Source organism: Ahaetulla prasina, chromosome 17, assembly GCF_028640845.1.
Source record: "Ahaetulla prasina isolate Xishuangbanna chromosome 17, ASM2864084v1, whole genome shotgun sequence".
In the NCBI taxonomy this organism is placed as follows: Eukaryota; Metazoa; Chordata; class Lepidosauria; order Squamata; family Colubridae; genus Ahaetulla; species Ahaetulla prasina.
The window spans coordinates 2,964,715-2,985,000 of NC_080555.1; the positions used below are offsets into that span (position 1 = coordinate 2,964,715).

At 47.2% G+C, this 20,286-nt stretch overlaps 1 protein-coding gene across 4 annotated transcripts in view; it reads right to left on the bottom strand.

Annotated features, from left to right (window-relative positions):
• The window catches only part of ADAR (adenosine deaminase RNA specific), a 31,343-nt gene extending 16,283 nt beyond the window's left edge, over window positions 1-15,060 (bottom strand). The window contains exons 1-2 of one of the 4 annotated variants that reach the window (XM_058160434.1): window positions 14,923-15,060; window positions 709-2,179 (exon numbers count right to left, since the gene is read on the bottom strand). In XM_058160434.1, the coding sequence (XP_058016417.1) occupies window positions 709-2,120 (1,412 nt within the window). In that variant the 5' untranslated portion in view covers window positions 2,121-2,179; window positions 14,923-15,060. Of the gene's footprint in view, window positions 1-708; window positions 2,180-5,491; window positions 5,761-11,536; window positions 11,655-14,486; window positions 14,597-14,922 lie in introns of those variants that run through there. The other 3 variants (XM_058160433.1, XM_058160436.1, XM_058160432.1) reach the window with 3 other exon arrangements.
• Window positions 15,061-20,286: the final 5,226 nt, after the last annotated feature.

The window sequence follows — 20,286 nt, forward strand, 5'->3', positions numbered from 1 at the left end:
TCCTTCCTTCTTTCCTTCCTTCCCTCCCTCCCTCCTTCCTTCCTGGTTTTTAAGAAGAGATTGGACAACCATTTGTCTGAAATAGTCTAGGGTCTCCTGCCTGAGCAGGGGGTTGGACTAGAAGACCTCTAGGGTCCCTTCTAACTCTGTTATTTCCTTCCTTCCTTCCTTCCTTCCTTCTTTCCCTCCTTCCTCCCTTCCCTTTCCCCTTCCTTCCTTCCTTCCTTCCTTCCTGGTTTTTAAGAAGAGATTGGACAACCATTTGTCTAGGGTCTCCTGCCTGAGCAGGGGGTTGGACTAGAAGACCTCCAAGGCCCCTTCCAGCTCTGTTATTCTGTAATCTTTTGCTTCCGGAAGTTGTGGGTACAGCAACACCGGAAGGTTTTAAGAAGAAACTGGACAGCCCCCCCCCCCCCGTCTGAAATGCTACGGAGTCTCCTGCTTGAGCAGGGCGGGGTGGGGGAGGGGTCTGGTTGGACTAGAAGACCTCCAAGGCCCCTTCCTGCTCTGTTATTCCGTTTTCAAAGAAAGCAAAGCCCAATTGCCTTTTTTGGGGGAGAAAAAAAAGCACCTTTCGAAGGCCACCTTGACCTGGAATGACTGAGAATCTCCACACGCGCACGCACCCATCCTGCAGGACCCTCTTCTCCCCCTCCCTTCCAATTGTCCCGTGTCCCGTCCTCTCCCCTCCGCCAGGAGATCCCTTACCGTGGCTCGTGCGAAGGCCCGCTCTGCTTCAGCAAGACGAACTCGCAATGCTGGTACATGTACTGGGTGTACTCGATCAAGCCGCTGACGGGATTCTTCTTCTGGCAGTCCATGAGCTTCTCCAAGGGGGTGCACTGGAAAGCGGTGTCCAGCTGGGCCGAGTAGCTGGGGTACAGAGGGGACTCCATGATGTACCGCGACTCGTCCTGGTTGCTGATGGCGTTCATGTCCTCGGGGATGTCGTCGGTGGCCCAGCTACTGGCCTCGAAGGGGGCGTAAGGCGAGAAGCGGCGGTAGCGGGGACGCTTGCACGACGGGCTCGCCCAGGGAGGGCAGCCGCCGCTCGGCTCCATCGGCTCGGCGGCCCGCTGCCCGTTTTCGATTTTCTTCTCCTCGTTCTCCGGCGGAGGGAGAGGCGGCGGGGGAGAAGGGCGAGGGGAGGGCACGTCGGCAGGGGCCTCCGGTTCGAGGCACGGGGCTGGGGGCTCGGGGTCCGGCGGGACCGCCTGCCGGACTTCTTCGGCTTTCGCCTTGACTTGCATCCGCTTCCGCTTGTTGTCCGTCAGGGACCACTTGGGAGGGCTGACGTTCTCCTTGTGGACCTCGCCCAGCTTCTCTAAGGCCAGGAGGGTGGCGTTGACATCTCGGGCTTTGCTCAGGCCGATGTTCTTGGCCAGGTTGTGAGCGGTGGAGTCCACCACCCCGAATAGGAAGCTGCAGATCTTCTCCTTGACTTCGGCCATGTCAGGAGAACCGACCAAGTCCTCCCAGTCAGAAGCGGAATTTCCTTCTTCTTCTTCGATCCCCAAGTCGAAGAGGGGACCACGGTCTTTGTCCCGGCCGGCCGGACACCCCACTCGGCTTGCTTCGGCAAAGTCGCGGCTGTCGGCTAACCTCCACAATGGCGGGGTTGTCTCCGACCGACTCAGCTGCCCTCGGCGGTGAAGCTTATAGAGATGATGGTTGACCACTTTCTTCTCGATGCGCAGCTGGTGGGCCAGGCGGCCAGCGGAGACGGTCTGCCCCGATTTCAGATCCCTCAGGATCTCCAGGAGATCCCCTTCAACGTCCTGCTTGCTCAGAGTCAGGCCCTGAAAGTTGTAGATGAGCTGGTCAGCGCTGTCCTTCGGACAAGCCGCGAAGTAACTCGGTCGAGGAGGAAACGGCTGCTTCGGGGCCTGCCAGCTTCCCTTACGAGGAGGTCTTTGCGGGGTCTCTCTGTAGCTGTACCACAAATTCGAACGAGGCAGCGGGAAGGACGTCCGTGGCTCTTGGGACCTCGGCACACCGGGCTTCCACAGCGAAGCTTCGGAACGTTCTCCTCGGAGGAAAAGTACCTGCTTCTGACGAAAACCTTCGAGTCCGTCGGATCTGGGCAAGGTCTGGTCTGAAGCAGCTGGGCATCTGCTCATAGCACGCTGGTGGGGAAGAAACGCAGGGGCGAAGACATTCTCAGCCGACGTCGAAGAACCTGGCAAAGACACAAGGAGGCACCTTTCAAACCAGGTAGGGAAGACCTTCCTGGCTCCCCTGTGGTCGCCCCCGTTGGGTTGTGGCCTGTCGGGCCGCCAGCCCCTCCGGCAGCCGAATCAGAGGAGGAGGAGGTGGCGTGGGAGTCAGGCGTGCCAGCATCAAGGCAAGAGAGAGAGAGAGAGAGAGAGAGAGAGAGAGAGAGAGAGAGGGAGGCAGAGCCTGGGCCATCCGTCAGCCCTCAGATGGAGGGTCAACAACCCCCAGGTCTGGAGGTGGCTGATGAGGAAGAGGAGGAACAACTGGGTCCGGTGCCTGACGCACGGATGCGCAGAAGGCAGAGGAGAGGAGAGCAGTGGAAATCTATGGGCCGGTCCTTGGGACGGAAGAGTCACCGCTGCTAGTGAGGCCCCACCTTAGCTCTGGGGATAAAAGGCAGCGGGTGGAGAGGAATAGATGCGTCAGACAACTATTCATCTTCCGGACGGACAGGCTTGTTAGCCTGCGAGAGAAACATTTTGTCGGGGCTGCGGGCGTTCCTAATAAAGGAATCTTTTGAGTTCACGCAAAGGGTTTGTCGTGTTTGGGGAGCTGGGTCAGAACACATTGGCTTTGTGGAGAAAAGCCCTCTCGAGGATTCGACGATGACTTGATGGCGCATAATCCTCCCAGCCACCGCTCCCATCGGCTTCTCAATCTTCCAGACCTCAAGCAACCGAGGTTTAGTGCCAAGCTGGGTCGGTGCCCGCTTTCCAGGACCAAAGGGAAGCTATTTTATGAACGTCTACCAGAATCAGGGATTGGTAAACCAGCCCCAAACACAGCCGGCTTTGCTCCCTAATTTAAAAGAATTAAGTTTCGCTGGATTTGGGCTTCCCAAATCGTCCCTTGCAAATATTTGTGCTTAAAAAAAAAAAGATTTTTTTAAGGACCTGAGAATTGTTTTCTAGCTGTGTTTTTAGCATCAGGTGCCCTTTTTTGGGGGGCAATAATTAGGGATGAACAGAGAAAGAATAGTTTTGCTCCCAAATGGAATGAGCTGATGTTTGCTCACCTGGAAGCAAATTTTTTGGGGGAAATTGAGCTTATGGCTCAAACTGGCATTCCAGCTTGCAGGCTGTGCCAGACCGAAGTGAAGGTTGATCCGGTCTAACCGGATCTAAGAACTTTTAATAGGTCTCTGGTAGATTGCCCTAAAGGTAAAGGTTCCCCTTGCACACATGTGCTAGTCGTTCCCGACTCTAGGGGGCGGTGCTCATCTCCGTTTCAAAGCCGAAGAGCCAGCGCTGTCCGAAGACCTCTCCGTGGACATGTGGCTGGCATGACTCAACGCCAAAGGTGCACGGAACGCTGTTCCCTTCCCACCAAAGGTGGTCCCCCTATTTTTTATACTTGCATTTTTTTACGGGCTTTCGAACTGCTAGGTTGGCAGAAGCCGGGACAAGGAACGGGAGCTCACCCCGTTAGGTGGCGCTAGGGATTCGAACCGCCGAACTGCCGACCGACAAGCTCAATGTCTTAGCCGTCCTATGCCTTGCTAATTACACCACCGTTTGCGGACTTTGCCACAAAATTGTTTTGTTTGGCGAGAATACTCATCTGTACAAGCAGGATGGGACACCATTTTAAACCAAATAGAAAACACTCGGTCGGCGGCATCATCATCATCAAAAAAACCCTCACCCTACGATCATAGCCGTCTTTTCTTCCTCAACTCCTGTAAAATTAGATATAGTTGCCAAAAGAATCTCCCCCCCCCCTGGCCGCCAAAAAAACCCCCTATTTTACAAATGCCTCGAGGAGGGTTATTTTCATGGAACGATACTAACAGCTTCTAAATGCCTATTCATTCAAGGGGACCAAATCATTGTTAATCCCCTCTCTCACCCACAACCGTACCTCTCCCTACTTTAATCGAAACCATCAGAGGTCCCTTAAAGGTAAGAGTGTGTGTGTGTGTGTGTGTGTGTGCGTGTATGTGTGCACACGCACAAGTGCATGCATGCATACAAACCCATGCCCAAATGAACAGCAGCGTAAAAAATCGAATCGCAATGTAAAATTCCGGAAATCAAAAACAGATGTTTTACACAAAGCTGCAGACTTGGAAAATCTTTTATCTGTCTGTCTGTCTGTCTATCATCTCTGTCTCTCTCTTTTCATCTATATCTATCATCTACCTACCTACCTACCTAATCATCTCTCTCTATCATATCTATATCTATCTTTTATCTCTCTATTATCCATCTAATCTCTCTATCATACCTATCTAACTATCTATCCATCCATCCATCTGTATCTCTCTATTATCCATCTAATCTCTCTATCATACCTATCTATCTATCTGTCTATCTATCTATCTATCCATCCATCCATCCATCCATCCATCTGTATCTCTCTATTATCCATCTAATCTCTCTCTCTCTCTCCATCCATCCATCCATCCATCCATCTGTATCTCTCTATTATCCATCTATCTATCTATCTATCTATCTATCTATCTATCTATCTATCTATCTATCTATCTATCTATCTATCTATCTATCCATCCATCCATCCATCCATCCATCCATCCATCCATCCATCCGTATCTCTCTATTATCCATCTAATCTCTCTATCATCTTTTATCTATCTCTATTATCCCCCCTCTATCTCATCTATCATCTCTCTCTATATATATATATAAATGGACCCCCTCGCGTGGGGGATTTCAAATGCTAGACACCAGGATTAAATCCCAGCAAACCCACCTAAAGATTTCTCTCCGTGCTTCAATTATTAGGACTCCGAAACCGACATTTTCCGACGACGCACGAAAGATCCAGTTGGTTCTCAATCTCTAACCAGACCCCTTCCTGAATCTTTCCGACTCAGCAAACTGCTCGGAAATAGCGTTCACACCTACATTCCTTTAGGTTCAAAAGTATCCATTAAGAAAAAAAAAAAATCTTCTTTATAAGCCCAGGAACAAATTTTGCTTGGCTTATCAGGCTGAAATGCTAAACTGACAGGTTTACTCCTGAGTCAACGGACATGGGGGGGTTGCCATCGTCCTGAGGACGTAACCTGAGTTTTCCCACCCTTGCAAACCCCCAAAGCAAAAGCCACCCACCCCAAGTTGTGAATATTTACCGCGATTTACGGCAGAGTGGGTTTTTCCAGCGAGCCGGGTCTTGCTTGTACCTCGATAAGAGGGTAAAAAAACCCAAGACAGCTGAATGTCTTCCCCCCCCCCACCTCCCCAGAGGAGGTGGGGAGAAGACGAAAAAGGGGTAGAGTTACTGGCCCGATAGAAGTTGAATAAAAGCTTACCGCTTCGCTTTTTCCCGTGATGAGGTATGTGCCTGGCATCGCTCAGGCCCGAGGCTGGAAGAGAAACTTCCTGTCCCCACAGCAGCATGGAAGGAGGGACTGACATGTACATTTGTGAGTGCATGAACACCGACACACGCACTCGCACTCAGACCAAAGCCAGGCCCAAGGGGAGGAGGGGGTCTCCCAGCAAGGCGGGAGCCTTGGCAAACGAGAATCCAAGGATCAAAGAACCTGCCTCCCCTATTTAACATAGCTCAGAAAGGCCAAAAAGAAAAAATAATTAAGTTTCACTTTCTATTCTCCTCCTCCTGGCTTTTTCCCCTCCAAGAGGGGTGTGGTTTGTGGCCAGAAAAAAAAAAAAGAAAACACATCCTTTTTTAAAAAAAATTGTAATTTCAGTTCCCTTTCATCATCTCAGCCTGCTGTCTTTTTTTTTTTTTTTAAAGGTCTTTATTTTTATTTTTTTAAGCCTGCCAATCTGGCCACAGGTTGGGAAATTGGGAAAGATTGGAAGGAAGAAGAGCAGATTGCTTGGTTTTGCAAAAAAAAATAAAAATAAAAATAAATTAGGGATCAGGGAAACGGGGAGGCAGTCCTCCTTTTGATGACCCCCCCCATTTAACGGCTGTCCGAATTAACGGCTGCTGTTTGCGGGCACTGAAAAAACGACACTAGATACAGGATTTGTGGAGGTGCAAGTGCAAGAAAAGACAAAAAGACACACAAACACGTACATAACACACTCCTTTCAGCCTGGGAAAACCCCTTATCTTTGCACCGATGGTCTTCAACTTATGACCAATCATCGAGGGCAAGGTTTTCGTTGCTGAGCGAGACAGGTAAGTGAATCTTCCCCATTTTACGAAGTTTCTTGCAGCAGTTGTTCACTACACTACAGTTGTTAAGTGAATCTGGTTTCTCCACTGATTCGCTTGCCAGACGGTCGCAAAAGGGGGAGATCACGTAACTGCGGGACACTGTGACCGGTAATCCGTCATAAATATGAGTTGGTTGCCATAACACGGGGCAATGTTAACTTAACAAATGCTTCACCTATCAAAAGAAATTTGGGGCTCAATTGTGCCCGTAAATTGAGGACTACCTGCGTCTAGGATTTTTTAAAAAAAAAATAAATCACATTCTTGGATATAGGATTTAAAAACTTAAAATTATATTCTTGGATTTAGGATAAAAAATTAAATTCTTGAATTTAGGATTGAGGATTAAAAAAAATTAAGTCACATTCTTGGATTTAGGATTTAAAAACTTAAACCATATTCTTGGATTTTGGATAAAAAATTAAATCCTTGAATTTAGGATTAAAAGAAAATGAAATGACATTCTGGGATTGAGGTTTAAAAAGTAAAAATGGAATCCCTTCCTTGGATTCTCGGCCGTCCTGAAATTCAGAAAACCCTAACCGACATTCAGGGTCCTTATATAACCCCCATCCTCACAATACTCTCTTAGCACAGACCGTGATCTCAAGATCGCAGCCTCCAAGGAGCCTGAATTGATCCGGAGATATTATCACAACGCATGACGGACAGCTGTAAACAGGAGAGCATAAACTTTCTTTCTCGGTATTGGTTAACCAGTTCAAATAACAGGCTCACCTGTCCAGGTGCAAACCGAGAGATGTGGAAGATAAATGAAGACCTCGCTGATGGCCAGGGACTTGCGTAAGCCACAACCAAACCGGACAACCTCAGTTAAGGGCATCCGCCAGCCTTCCTACCTGTACAGGTGAGTGTCAAGGTGTTGGGTTTTATATACTCACCTGTACAGAAAACCCAAGGGTTAATAAGTCCAACTTCAGCCATGGAAAACTGCCAGAATTTATACTAGCTACTTTCTTGTCTCACAAATTTTATTAAAGAGGTAACAGCTTTGTGAAATCTGTTCTCGGAAAAGATTCACGGAGGGTGGGAGGGACCCTTGGAGGTCTTCTAGTCCAACCCTCACCCCACCTCCCTCCGGGTTCGAGGGGGAGGCTTCCAATAGGCTGGCAATCTTCCCCTAGTGTAAATTAACACAATTCTTTTCCCTACGATATTTTTAATGGGAAGATTCCCAGAGGGGACTTTGGGTGAAACATGCCCAGCCCAAGCTACCTTGCAGGGTTGTTGTTGCAGGAAGACAGCGCTAGGCAACTCAAAAAGAGAGAGGGAGGGAGATTGACAAGGTTAAGTTGTACCTTGATGAACGTATCTTTTCTTTTATGTACACTGAGAGCATCTGCACCAAGACAAATTCCTTGTGTGTCCAATCACACTTGGCCAATAAAATTCTATTCTATTCTATTCTATTCTAAGATGTCAGGCTAAAAACTAGGCGACTGTTGAGTTCTAATCCTGCCTTAAGTTATATACCGGGATTGGCTTGAAGTTAACAGCGGCACTGACAAAAGTGACTTATGACGGTTTCTCCACACCTACGACCACCGGAGTATTCCTCATGATCATGTGACCAAATTTAGATGCTTGGCTTGTAGTTATGATGGTCGCAGCGACCCCAGGGTCATGGTTCCCCTTTTGTGACCTTCTGACAAGCGAGGAGGGGAAACCGGATTCGCTTAACCACCCAAGTTCCTAACTTAACGCCGGCAGCGATTTCCCCGTGAAAGGTCGCAAAAGGGAGCAAAACTCACTTAACAACCGTCTCACTTAGCAACGGCTCAATGGCGGTTCTTTTAAGTCGAGGACTACCTCTTTTGGCAAACGCGACTTTCATGAGTCCATTGGCAAGATGCATCTCTCTCGTTCTCAAGCCTCGCACACATGCGTGCACAAACACACCCACAAACACACTCAGAAAACCTCCCCGCTACAGTTCACTGCACCCGTCTAACTCGGCCAACTGAGAACACCTTCTGCGCTTGGTCTAAATTGGCCGGTTATTTGAGTCAGGCAGATGAAATTTCATGACAGGTACTCTTAGCGCACTTCCTTGTTTGATATGTGAGGGGGAGAGAAACTAACTGGGAGGGAAGTTATTCACTGGCACTTCCAAACACTTTTAGGAGTTGGGGGGGTCATCGGCAAGACCAAACACGTCATTTTCTTGTCAGAAGAAAAGGATCTTCCATTATCTTGAAGAGGAATTCTACAATTCCTTTTAAAAACCTTCTAAAGGGGTGTTAAGGCTACCTGATTTCCACTCGCAGGCCTTAAATGGCACTTTGCCATGGCTAAATCAGGAATAAAATGAGATTTAAAAGGACACAAGCGTGGCCACACGTCCATTCAGCCTATTTTGTATATAAAGAGGACCGGCCAGTACATTTTAGCACAATAATTATCAGGAGATTTTTTTTTCCATTCAGTATGTCTAGTAAGGCTTTTTGATAGTTGTTGTTAGTTGTGAAGTAGTTTCCGACCCATCGTGACCCCATGGACAACGTTCCTCCAGGCCTTCCTGTCCTCTACCATCCTCTGGAGTCCTTTTAATCTGCTTCAGTGACTCCATCCATCCACCTCGTTCTCTCTCGTTCCTTTCTTCTTTTGCCCTCCATCGTTCCCAGCATTCGGCTCTTCTCCAGGGAGTCCTTCCTTCTCATTAGGTGGCCAAAGGATTTGAGTTTCCTCTTCAGGATCTGGCCTTCTAAAGAGCAGTCAGGGTTGATCTCCTCTAGGACTGACTTGTTTGTTCGCCTTGCAGTCCAAGGGACTCGCAGGAGTCTTCTCCAGCACCAGAGTTCAAAGGCCTCCATTCTTTGGCGCTCAGCCTTCCTTATGGTCCAACTTTCACAGCCATCCATTGCAACTGGGAAAACCAGAGCCTTGACTATACGCGCTTTTGTTGGCAGGGTGATGTCTCTGCTTTTTAGTAAGGCAAATATAGACATTCTGTGCGGATGTCCATAGAGAAAGCCTTGAGTAAGCTTGCTACTGAATTAATACATCCATTTCTTTTCTATTATATGACTTTAAAAGGCAACAGCGATTTTTCTGAGGGTTTATTTTTAACTTATCCGAATCACCAATTTGTTTCTTGTAAACATTTCTGGATGTTGGGATCTGTTTTAGAATAAATGTGCCAATGCGAGAAATACGTTGAACTCCTCTCTCTACAAATCATCATCATCCTCAGTTAACGATCCCATAATCCCTTGCGGGGTGTAGTCTGGGCAACTGAATGGAGCGGAGTGTTTTACTGGCCGGATGCCCTTCCTGTCGCCAATGCGGAGTTTTGTTCGGCAGATATATTCTCAACTTGCCCTGAGAGAGAAATATTTGCCTCTACCTAGGATTGAACTCACAGCCACCTGACTGTGAAGCCAGAGCTCCACTTCTAGGCCACCACACCACTCCTTCTCTCTATAAATCACCCTGCCTTATTTATTTACCCAAGTGTAACAACTATAAGAACGAAATAATATAAAGAGTGTCCAACAGTATAACCAACTCCAACTTTACACCATCCTCAAAGCGTGTATCCAATTCATACTAGCTCAATGGAACCTCCAGCTGTAGAGGTGCTCTACCTTGAAAAACTAGGAGCTCCTCTAAAAGAGAGGCCACTTCCCACAAGTCATTAGTTGGTTGCTACAAGAAACAGAAGGCTGGAGTATTGAGTCTGAGCAAGACCAAAAGTGGATCTACAAGAAATCCTGATGATGCAGAGATAAGCAGGAATGGTTAGGAAGAAGATAGGTTAGGAAGGAATTTTAAAAAAAAACCACCTTTAAAATGGGTTAACTATTTGGGATCCAATCTGCAGAAAATACAGCCTGTAAACTAAGATAAAGAGCCGAAGACAGCAACAAAAGTCTACCACGTTCAATGCATCCCTTTTGCGATAGACAACCTTCCGGGAGAATCAGATAGACCAGGGGTGTCCAAACTTGGCCCCTTGAAGAGTGGGGGACTTCAACTGCCAGAATTCCCCAGCCAGCATGAGCTATAAATATGAGCAAGTCACTGGCTAGGGAATTCTGGGAGTTGAAGTCCTCCACTCTTCAAAGGGCCAAGTTTGGACATCCCTGAGATAGACTGCTGCCAGAGCTGGAGGTTCCATCAGGGGGAAAATCCACACGTGGGCTTTACTTCCAAGCAAGCATGGGTGGGAAAAGGGGCTGATAGACCTGGGGGGGTGGAAAAAATCTATGTCCTTTCCTTCGCTACGTGATGGTCCATGCTATGTTGCACTGCATTGTACGGCATGGAGTTGCATTAAGCAACAGGTCAGCCTTGAAGACCTCCAAGGTCCCTTCCAGCCCCATGATTCTATCAAAACCAAGCACATGAAATCTATGGACTGCATGGTGTTGCACTGAGCAAGGGGGTCAGACTAGAAGACCTCCAGGGTCCCTTCCAGCCCCATGATCCTATAAAAACCAAGCACACGAAATCTATGGACTGCATGGTGTTGCACTGAGCAAGGGGGGGGGTCAGACTAGCAGACCTCCAGGGTCCCTTCCAGCCCCATGATTCTATCAAAACCAAGCACACGAAATCTATGAACTGCATGGTGTTGCACTGAGCAAGGGGGTCAGACTAGCAGACCTCCAGGATCCCTTCCAGCCCCATGATCCTATCAAAACCAAGCACATAAAATCTATGAACTGCATGGTGTTGCACTGAGCAAGGGGGTCAGACTAGCAGACCTCCAGGATCCCTTCCAGCCCCATGATCCTATCAAAACCAAGCACATAAAATCTATGAACTGCATGGTGTTGCACTGAGCAAGGGGGGTCAGACTAGCAGACCTCCAGGATCCCTTCCAGCCCCATGATCCTATCAAAACCAAGCACATAAAATCTATGAACTGCATGGTGTTGCACTGAGCAAGGGGGGGTCAGACTCGAAGATCTCCAGGGTCCCTTCCAGCCACATGATTCCATCAAAACCAAGCACATGAAATCTGTGAACTGATTGCATCGCCCCGCATTAGACTTGCATTGAATGGACTTAGGCCTGGGGCAGCCGGGCAGGGGTCTCCAGGGCCTGCTGCGGCTTCCCGTCCCTCCCAGGCGGGCCTTCTCCACCCGCCGCCCCCCACCCCTGCCTCGTTCGGCCCCCGGCCCGGCCCCAGCCTTACCTCCCCTCCCCTTTCGGCGGTCCGCCTGGCGCCGCCGAAGGAAGCCGCCTCTATTGTGCGGGGACCAGCGCGGGCGAGCAGCGATGACGCCTATGAGAGCGCGACCCGCGGCCTTCCCGGCCGCGCCGGCGCCGCCATCTTTGAAAAGGGCAACTCTTGACCTCTTCCTCGTTCCCAAAGAGACGCGACGATATTTTAAAGCTGGATTTGCAACAAATGCATCGGGTTCTCTTTCTCCTCCCCCGCCCTCCAATTTTGCGCCTTTTGTCGCTGCTGGACTACACTTTCCACCATCCCCTGCTGGATGAGGATGATGGGGATGGTAGTCTCCCCTGGGTTGTTTTTTTTTTAAAAAAAAGATCCACTAATCCCATTTTCTCTTCTTCCCTGCCATGCGTGATTAAATTTGAATTTGACACCTATTTGCGTAAATGTCCTGTTTTTTTTTTTTTTTTTTGCATTTATATCCCGCCCTTCTCCTTCTGTGGGGGCTGGTGCTGCCCGGGGATCCTACACTATTAATTATCCTTCAAAAGTTGCAAAGAAGCAAGGGGTAGATCTCTAAAGACCAACCAACCTCGCAGGGCTGTTGTTGAGGAAAGCAAGAAGGGGCATTACAAATCCCGCCAGAAGTTCCTGAATGAAAGGAGATCCGCCTGAGAAAAGATCTTTGGATTTTGATGGGTTGAATAAATTCGGTTCCCCTCATTTTTTATTTAAAAAAAAACAAAACAACCACCACCACATCCTGATTTTGTAAAATTTTGCTGCAAGCAGAATGGGGGCAGATATAGGGAGTAAGCATAGAGAAAAGTGGGGTTTGCAGACGTTTCACGACCCAACTAGGTCACATCATCAGTGCTAGAAGAGAAAGGGGATTGCTATAACTAAATAGAGAGCAAACCCCACACTCCCTTCTAGCACTGATGTGACCTAGTTGGGTCGTGAAATGTCTGCAAGAAAACCCCACCAAGCTCAGAGACCACCAAGGACCCCTCATTCTAACGTTGAGCTGCAAATAATCTCTTCTGAAATTCTCCAGATTTCCATTTGTTGTACACATCATCCAAGATAAGGCTGTGAAAGTTGGACTATAAGGAAGGCTGAGTGCCAAAGAATGGAGGCCTTTGAACTCTGGTGCTGGAGAAGACTCCTGCGAGTCCCTTGGACTGCAAGGCCATCCAACCGGTCGGTCCTAGAGGAGATCAACCCTGACTGCTCTTTAGAAGGCCAGATCCTGAAGAGGAAACTCAAATACTTTGGCCACCTAAGGAGAAAGAAGGACTCCCTGGAGAAGAGACCTATTGCTGGGAAAGATTGAGGGCAAAAGAAGAAGGGGACGGCAGAGAACGAGGTGGCTGGATGGAGTCACTGAAGCAGTCGGCATAAGCTTCAATGGACTCCAGAGGATGGTAGAGGACAGGAAGGCCTGGAGGAACGTGGTTACAATGGGGTTGTACACGACTTCACAACTAACAACAACAAAAGGGTTATATATATTTTTTTTTTAAAAAGAGGAGGGGAAATTATATATAAAAATTAAATGATTTGTAAACTTGTCTGCAGCAAAGGTGGATGGGTGGGTAGGTAATCTGGTGGTCCTTGGTTTCTTTCTATTATTAAATCCTTTCTAAATCCATGCCAAGCGACTTCTGCAATTGTGCCAGGGAAACTACAGGAATTTATCCAGCCATTTGTCAGGAATCTCAACACTGACTCCAAGGAACACCATGATACACACACGCACACACACCCCCTTCCTAGCAGCCTCCTTTGAAACAGAAACTCCGAGTAATTGTATTTCAGTGGCAAATGCTACTGAACATTTACACAATAAGGTGGCAAATTAAAATTTTATCCTTCTCGCCACTCTGTACTGGTATTAGCAGACTCCGTTATATATACAGGTAGTCCTCGACTTTACGACCACAATTGAGCCAAGAATTGATGTTGCTAAACGAGAGGTTTGTTAAGTGACCTTCGCCCGATTTCACCATCCTTTCTTGCCACCGTTGTTAAGTGAATCCCCAGCAGAAGGTCACCGAAGGGGATCACGGGACTCCAGAGGGGATGCCGTGGTCGTCATAAATGAGTCAGTTGCCAAGCGGCCGCCGTAAGAGTGAAAAATGGTCCTTAAAAAAAGTCCCTTTTTTTTCAGTCGTAACTTTGAGTGAACTGCTGTTAAGTCGAGGATGACCTGTTATATATATTTATGTATATATGTATATAAAAGCTGCAATCCACATTGAATTTCCGCTTCACGCAAACCGCTTAAACATTTATTTTGCACAAAGCGATGGTACTACACTATCCATCGGTTTCAAAACCATCCTGAACTTGCAAAAGCTCCGTTGAGCCCCAAACATAAGGAATATCGCAAGGAGGGCCGAGTTGGGTTGATTTTTCCCCAGGAGGGAGGGTGGGTGGGTGGGTAGGAAAAGGAAGCGATGCATCGAGTTTATCCAACGAGAAAGCCCCGGTTTTCTATCCCTCTGCCATAACTGCCTCCACGAGGACTAGGAACTTGTTTTTTTTTATTTTACCAGGAACTTACTTACTATTCCTCTGCCGTTTTGATCGCCTTTTTCCGACCTCTTTCTGTGCCATCGGCACAATATCAAGCCAGACAGGTGCAGCCCCTTTAACTTGGGGAATTGCATCACCCTCTTTATTTTTTTGGGGGGGGGGTCTGCTTATTGTTTATATGTATTTATTTGCAGGAAAAAAAACCAGGGTCGGTTCCTGCAATGCCACAATGTGTGTCTGCAACTCCCATCTTCCCCTCCCTCCAATATGCATGCAATATATATATATATATATATATATATATATATATATATATATATATATATATATATATATAAATAACCCCCCCATCCTTTGCAGTGCCTCCCCTCCTCCCCCAGCCTCAGCCCCCTCCCCTCTCCAAGAGCTGGGTTGCAACCCTCACCCCAGCCAGCAGGCAGGCTGCGGAGGATGGGAGCAGGGGCGCCCGCCTCTTGAGGGCGCCAGGTTGGGGAAAGGCAGCCGGAGGGGGGCGGGCGCATCCCCGCCCCTTCGCCCACCGCGCGCCTGGAGGCTTGCGGGACGCAGAACGGCGGGAGGCGGCAACGCGCATGCGCGGGCGGCGCAGGTAGCGCCGAGTCCACCAGAGCGGGAAAAAAAAAAATTCCAACCATCTTCCTCGCGGGCTACTGCGCACGCGCGACGCGGCCCGCTCTCCCGGCCCCCGCGCATGCGTACCTCGCGCCGACGCGTTCCCGCTCAATCCGCGCCGCTTTTCTCCCCGTCCGCCTTTTTCCCCCCCCCTTTTCCCCCCACCCCGCGACCGTCGCCGCCTCGCTTTCCCCGCAGCCCTCCCGGCACCAGCCAGCGATCCGACTCACCTCTCCCGCCCGGAGCCAATCCCGGTGGTGGCGGCAATCGAAAAGGAGGCCGCCCCGCTTTCTTCTTTATTTCCTCAGCCCCGCCGTGCCTGGGGGGCGGCGCAGAGTGATTGCGTCACGCGGAGCGCGCGGCACACGCGATGCCCCTCGTTCTTCCCTCCTCCTCCTCCCTCCACTCTGACGTCAGAGAAGGGGCGTGGCGCTCTCGCCATGGCAACCGCAGAGCGCTCTTGGCGGGCTCCTCCGAAGAAATGGAGCCTCCAGGGTTAGGAGAAGTCTACCTCAGACCTTGGAAACCGGCGGGAAAAGAGGATTTTTAAACCCGGGGATGGTCCACTGATACGTCTGTGGTCTAGATAACGTGGACTACAAGATCCATCCTCCACTCTTCAGCCTGGGGCATGCTGGGTGTTGTGGTCCAAAAGAGAGAAGGGACCCAATGGCTTGGATGGGGTTGAGAGGGGTAACAAGTGTAATTATAAGTTGACCAGAGTCGCTTTGCAGAATAAAGGAATAAATAGACTTTACTGGTTAGGCTGGCAGAGGATGATGGGAGTTGCAATCCCACAGCTGTCACATCTTCGTTGATCGGTGGATGATATGGCCACCATCTCCCGGACGTAACTCGGGGTGGCTCATAATAATATAAAAAGAGAATGCACTATAAAAAATACATTAAAAGCATATAAAAACCATAGAGGGACCGAGGACGGATCTTGAATTCGCAGATCAGCTAGGGATGATGGGAGCTGTAGTCCATACCCAGCCGCCCAAATCAGCAGCTCCTTAAAAACATCCTTTTTGCTTCCATTTTTTTTTCCAGTGTTCCCCTTTTTAAGATGAGTGGACTTCAACTCCCAGAATTGAGCCGCTGCTTGGTTGAGGGGTTGGACTAGATGACCTACAAGGTCCCTTCCAACTCTGTTATTCTGAATCGAAAATTCCCCAGCCAGCATGCTTTAAGTATAGACTTTTAAGGATGCTGGCTGGGGGATTCTGGGAGTTGAAGTCCGTCTAGCTTCAAGGAGCCAAATCTGAGAAACCCTGATTCAAATCTACTCTTGAGACTCAACCTGGCTTGTTTGGACTAATCAGAGCTTCCCTTTTGGCATCACCCAAAATTTGGGGGGAGGATCCCCCTCCCTCCCCATCATCCCGCTTTTCCCTTTACCCAGAAACAACAACAAAAAAAAAGTTATTTTCCCAGGAGCTTAAAAGCAGCCTTCCCAAATCTAATCCTTTGGTAGGCATCCTTTGTTTTAAGGCATTTTCCCTTTGCAAACCCACTGGGTTTAATCCCACCCATGCTTCATTTAAATTCCTCTTTTTCCTTTGATCTAAAACATGAGAAGAAGGGGAGGGGGGGAAGAGAACGACCCCCAAGGGCTTAATTCGTCCCCTCCCAATTCATTTGCACTCGATTTCTTCCTAAACCTTGACAGTAACTTAATCCGATTAGCATGAAAACGCCTGGCGACAAACAGATGGGGGCGTGTTGGCTCATTTTCCCCCGGTAAATAACCGTGTAATTTGCCATCTGGTGCATAAAATCCGAAGGCTGATTGTGGCTTGTTGCTCCTCTTCTAAGGCTAAAAAGCCTCTCCTGGATCTCACAAGCCTACAATCATGGCTTGCGGGGTGGGGGTGGGGTATCCTAGTAGACCCTGTTCCCTTGGATCCTTTCTAGCCCGTTTCTAGCCTGCAGCCCACTGTGTCGACGCTGTGTGACGGTCGTAAGTGTGAGGCTCGGTCGTAAGAGGCTTTTTTTCAGTGCAGTTGTAACTTCAAACGGTCACTAAACAAATGGTTTTAAATTGAGGACTGTATTATTGTAAACGGGGGTGTTAAAACACTGGTTAGCTGGGTGTCTTCCCCCCCTCTCCAATGGATGGTACAACCACTGCAAAATTGAGTGGGGTTTAGGGGGGCACAGGTGGGGGGGGGAAGAGGGGGTCTCCACGATTTTAAGATCATCCATCTGTTAGATGGCTGTACGTTTCTTCTTTTGGCCACCAGGTGGCAGCATTGGCCAACCCCCATCAACTGTGCCTTCAGGCCAGGAGAAGAGGGCCTATATATCGTGTGTTTCTTTATTTTATTAAATTTATACCCGCAGCTGATATAAATGCCTAGCAGGGTTTTTGTGCAATTCCACACAAATGCCTTAAACACACATCGCACTCTCGCACAGCCACAATTGATACCTGATCCTGGGGTTTATGGCCATACAGGACACCCAATAATCACGGTTTAAGGCAGGGGTCTCCAACCCTGTCAACTTTAACCCTGGCGGACTTCAACTCCCAGAATCCCCCAGCCAGCCTGGTTTAAGGGAAGGCGACAAAGTGGACGGTCGGGAGGAAGGATTCCCTCAAATCGCAGCTATTTCACTGAATAGTCTAGATGCCCTCTAAAGGGCCTACTTTCGTCCACTTTAAACCCATCAGTATTCAAATTTCTCCCTGAAGAGGTTGCCTTTGATTTGCTGACCTAGAGGAAAAAGGAGTTGAAATGACCCTTTGCTTCGCCTTTCAGGTCTTTAAAATTAGATCTTGCATTTAAAAATAATAATAATATTTTACTTTTTTTAGTCCCCAATATTTATTTCTGCGTCGTGCTGGGTTTTTTTCCCCTCCCACCTCAAATCTTTTTGAATTTCTGAATGAGACGAGCCACTTGGGTATCATTCCATGCCCCTCGTTCCACCACCACCCCCCGCTATGTATTCCACGTCTCCTTCATGAGGACTAGAATGTTGCCTCCCGCCAGCAAAACAGCTATGAAGCTGTGCTGCCTTTTTTCAAAACCAAGCTGCCTCTGGAGGGAAGCCTCCGATTCTCGGGGCCGGATTTCTTGCTCGGTCCGCTGACTTTCAGAAAACCGAGCGGCTTGGAGCAAAATAAATTTTATTTTGTTTCAGTTTTGTTTCTTGGATCGAGAGTTATCAAGCTCGCCTTGATGATTAAAGCTTGCTCTTGGCAATAACCTTCACCAGGCAATTTCACACACACACACCCCCATTGCTTCTAAATTATGTCCGCTGGATGGTAGCCGTTTGGCAGACAGAAATTCAAATTCTGCTCTGAAACACAAACTGTTCCTTTGGACCCATTTAGACGGGTCAATAGCCAAATTCCTAAGATGCTAAACGGCAACTGCTTGGACCGGAGCCCTGAGACGCTAAGAGGCCATCAAGCTGGGCCATTACGTTCCAGCAGATTGAGCTCTTAAGGCTGTCAGGATAACTGGGCAACAGAGGCCTTCGTCAAGAAAGGAACGTATAAGAGGGAAGAGAAACGAATAACTGGGGGTGGGGGGGAACCCTGCACCGGGCCACTGAGTTATGGATGCTAGAGGGGTGCCTGATTCAAGGTGGATCTTTGTGGCTTCAAGGTCACAACAAGGATCCAATGAAAACGAGTGAACTTCCCAAATCTGTGGTTCATTTTGAACACGGCACCCTCCTAAACTCCAAGACATTCATTGAAATATCTCTCTCTTTCTATCGCATATCTTTCTATCTATCCATCATCTCTTATCTCAGTATCATCTATCTTTATATCTATCATCTATCAATCTATCATCTCTATATCATATATATCTTTATTTGAATCTATCATCTAGCTTTGTATCTATCTATCTCTATCTCTATCATCTCTATCTCTATCATCTCTATCTTTATCTCAATCTATCTATATATCTTTCATCTATATCTCTCATCTCTATCATATATATCTTTATCTCAATCTATCATCTATCTTTCTCTATAATCTCTATATCATATATATCTATCTCCATATATCATCAATCTATCATCTATCAATGTATATCATATCTATATCATCTTTTTATCTCTATCATCTATCTTTGTATCTATCTACCTCTATCATCTCTATATCATCTCTATATCTCAATATATCATCTATCTTTATATCTATCATTTATCTATCATCTCTATCTATCTCATCTCTATATCATATATATCTTTATCTCAATCTATCATCTATCTTTGTATCTATCTATCATCTATATCTACCTCTATTATCTATATATCATCTCTATCTTTATCTCTATCTATCATCTGTCTTTATCATCTATATATCTCTTTCATCTATATCTCTCTCTCTCATCTCTATCTTTCTCAATCTATCATCTATCTTTATATATATACTATAATATTAACTATCTATCTATGTATATCTATATCTATCTATATCTAATCTCTATTTTTATCTCAATCTATCATCTATCTTTGTATCTATCATCTCTATCTCTATCATTTCTATCTCTATCTCAATCTATCATCTATCTTTATATCTATTTATATATCTATCATCTCTCTCTCTTTCTCATCTATATCATCTATATCACCTATATCTTTATCTCAATCTATCATTTATCTTTCTCTCTCTATCACCTCTATTTATATTATATATCTATCTCAATATATCATCTATTTATCTATCTATCATTTATCAACTATCAACGTATATAATCTATATCTATATCTCATCTATATCTTTATCTCAATCTATCATCTAAATCATCTACATTTCTCTATATCTATGTCTGTCTGTCTGTCTATCTATCTATCTATCTATCTATCTATCTATCTATCTATCTATCTATCTATCTATCTATCTATCTATCTAATCTATCTATCTATCTCTATCTATCTATCCATCCATCCATCCATCCATGGGAAAACATCCTAATCTAGCCAAAAAAGAGGGAAAAAGAGAGAGCAGTCATCGCATTTTTCATTGCAGTCTCTCCACCCAGAGACAAGTAATTGTTGGTGACATATTAGTCAAGAATAGATCTAACACCTGCTTTGAGTTCCTGCCCTTTCCCCCCCTCTGGAAATCCCGCCACCATTCATCACTTGCTCTTTTCAGCCACCGCAAGGAAGAGAGAAGAAACAGTTCTCTCGCTCGGCTGGGGTTTCAAGAGAAGGAAGGAAACAAACAAACGAAGCCTCTTGCATGGAAGTTGCGGATGTTCCAGAAGAGATCTCGGGTGGCTGGAACGGACCCTGTTTTCAGCCAGAGGGAGCCCCCAAATTAAAGGCAGGTTTGAAACCGGACCAGCCTGGAAGAGAAATTGAATGAATCGAAAGAAAGCCGTCGTGAAAACCAGTGGCTCAATTGGGTTACAAAGAAATACGTTTCAGGACCACGGACAGCATCTCAGTAGAGACGCGTTGCTCCTTCAGTAGAACTTCGTATACAGGTAGCCCTTATAATTGGGGCCAGAATTTTCCATTGCTGATCAAGGCGGTCTTTAAGTGAGTCACAAATTTTTGGGCTCAGTTATGGTCGTAAGCCGAGGCCTACCTCTATTGCGTACAGAATAAACCATGGA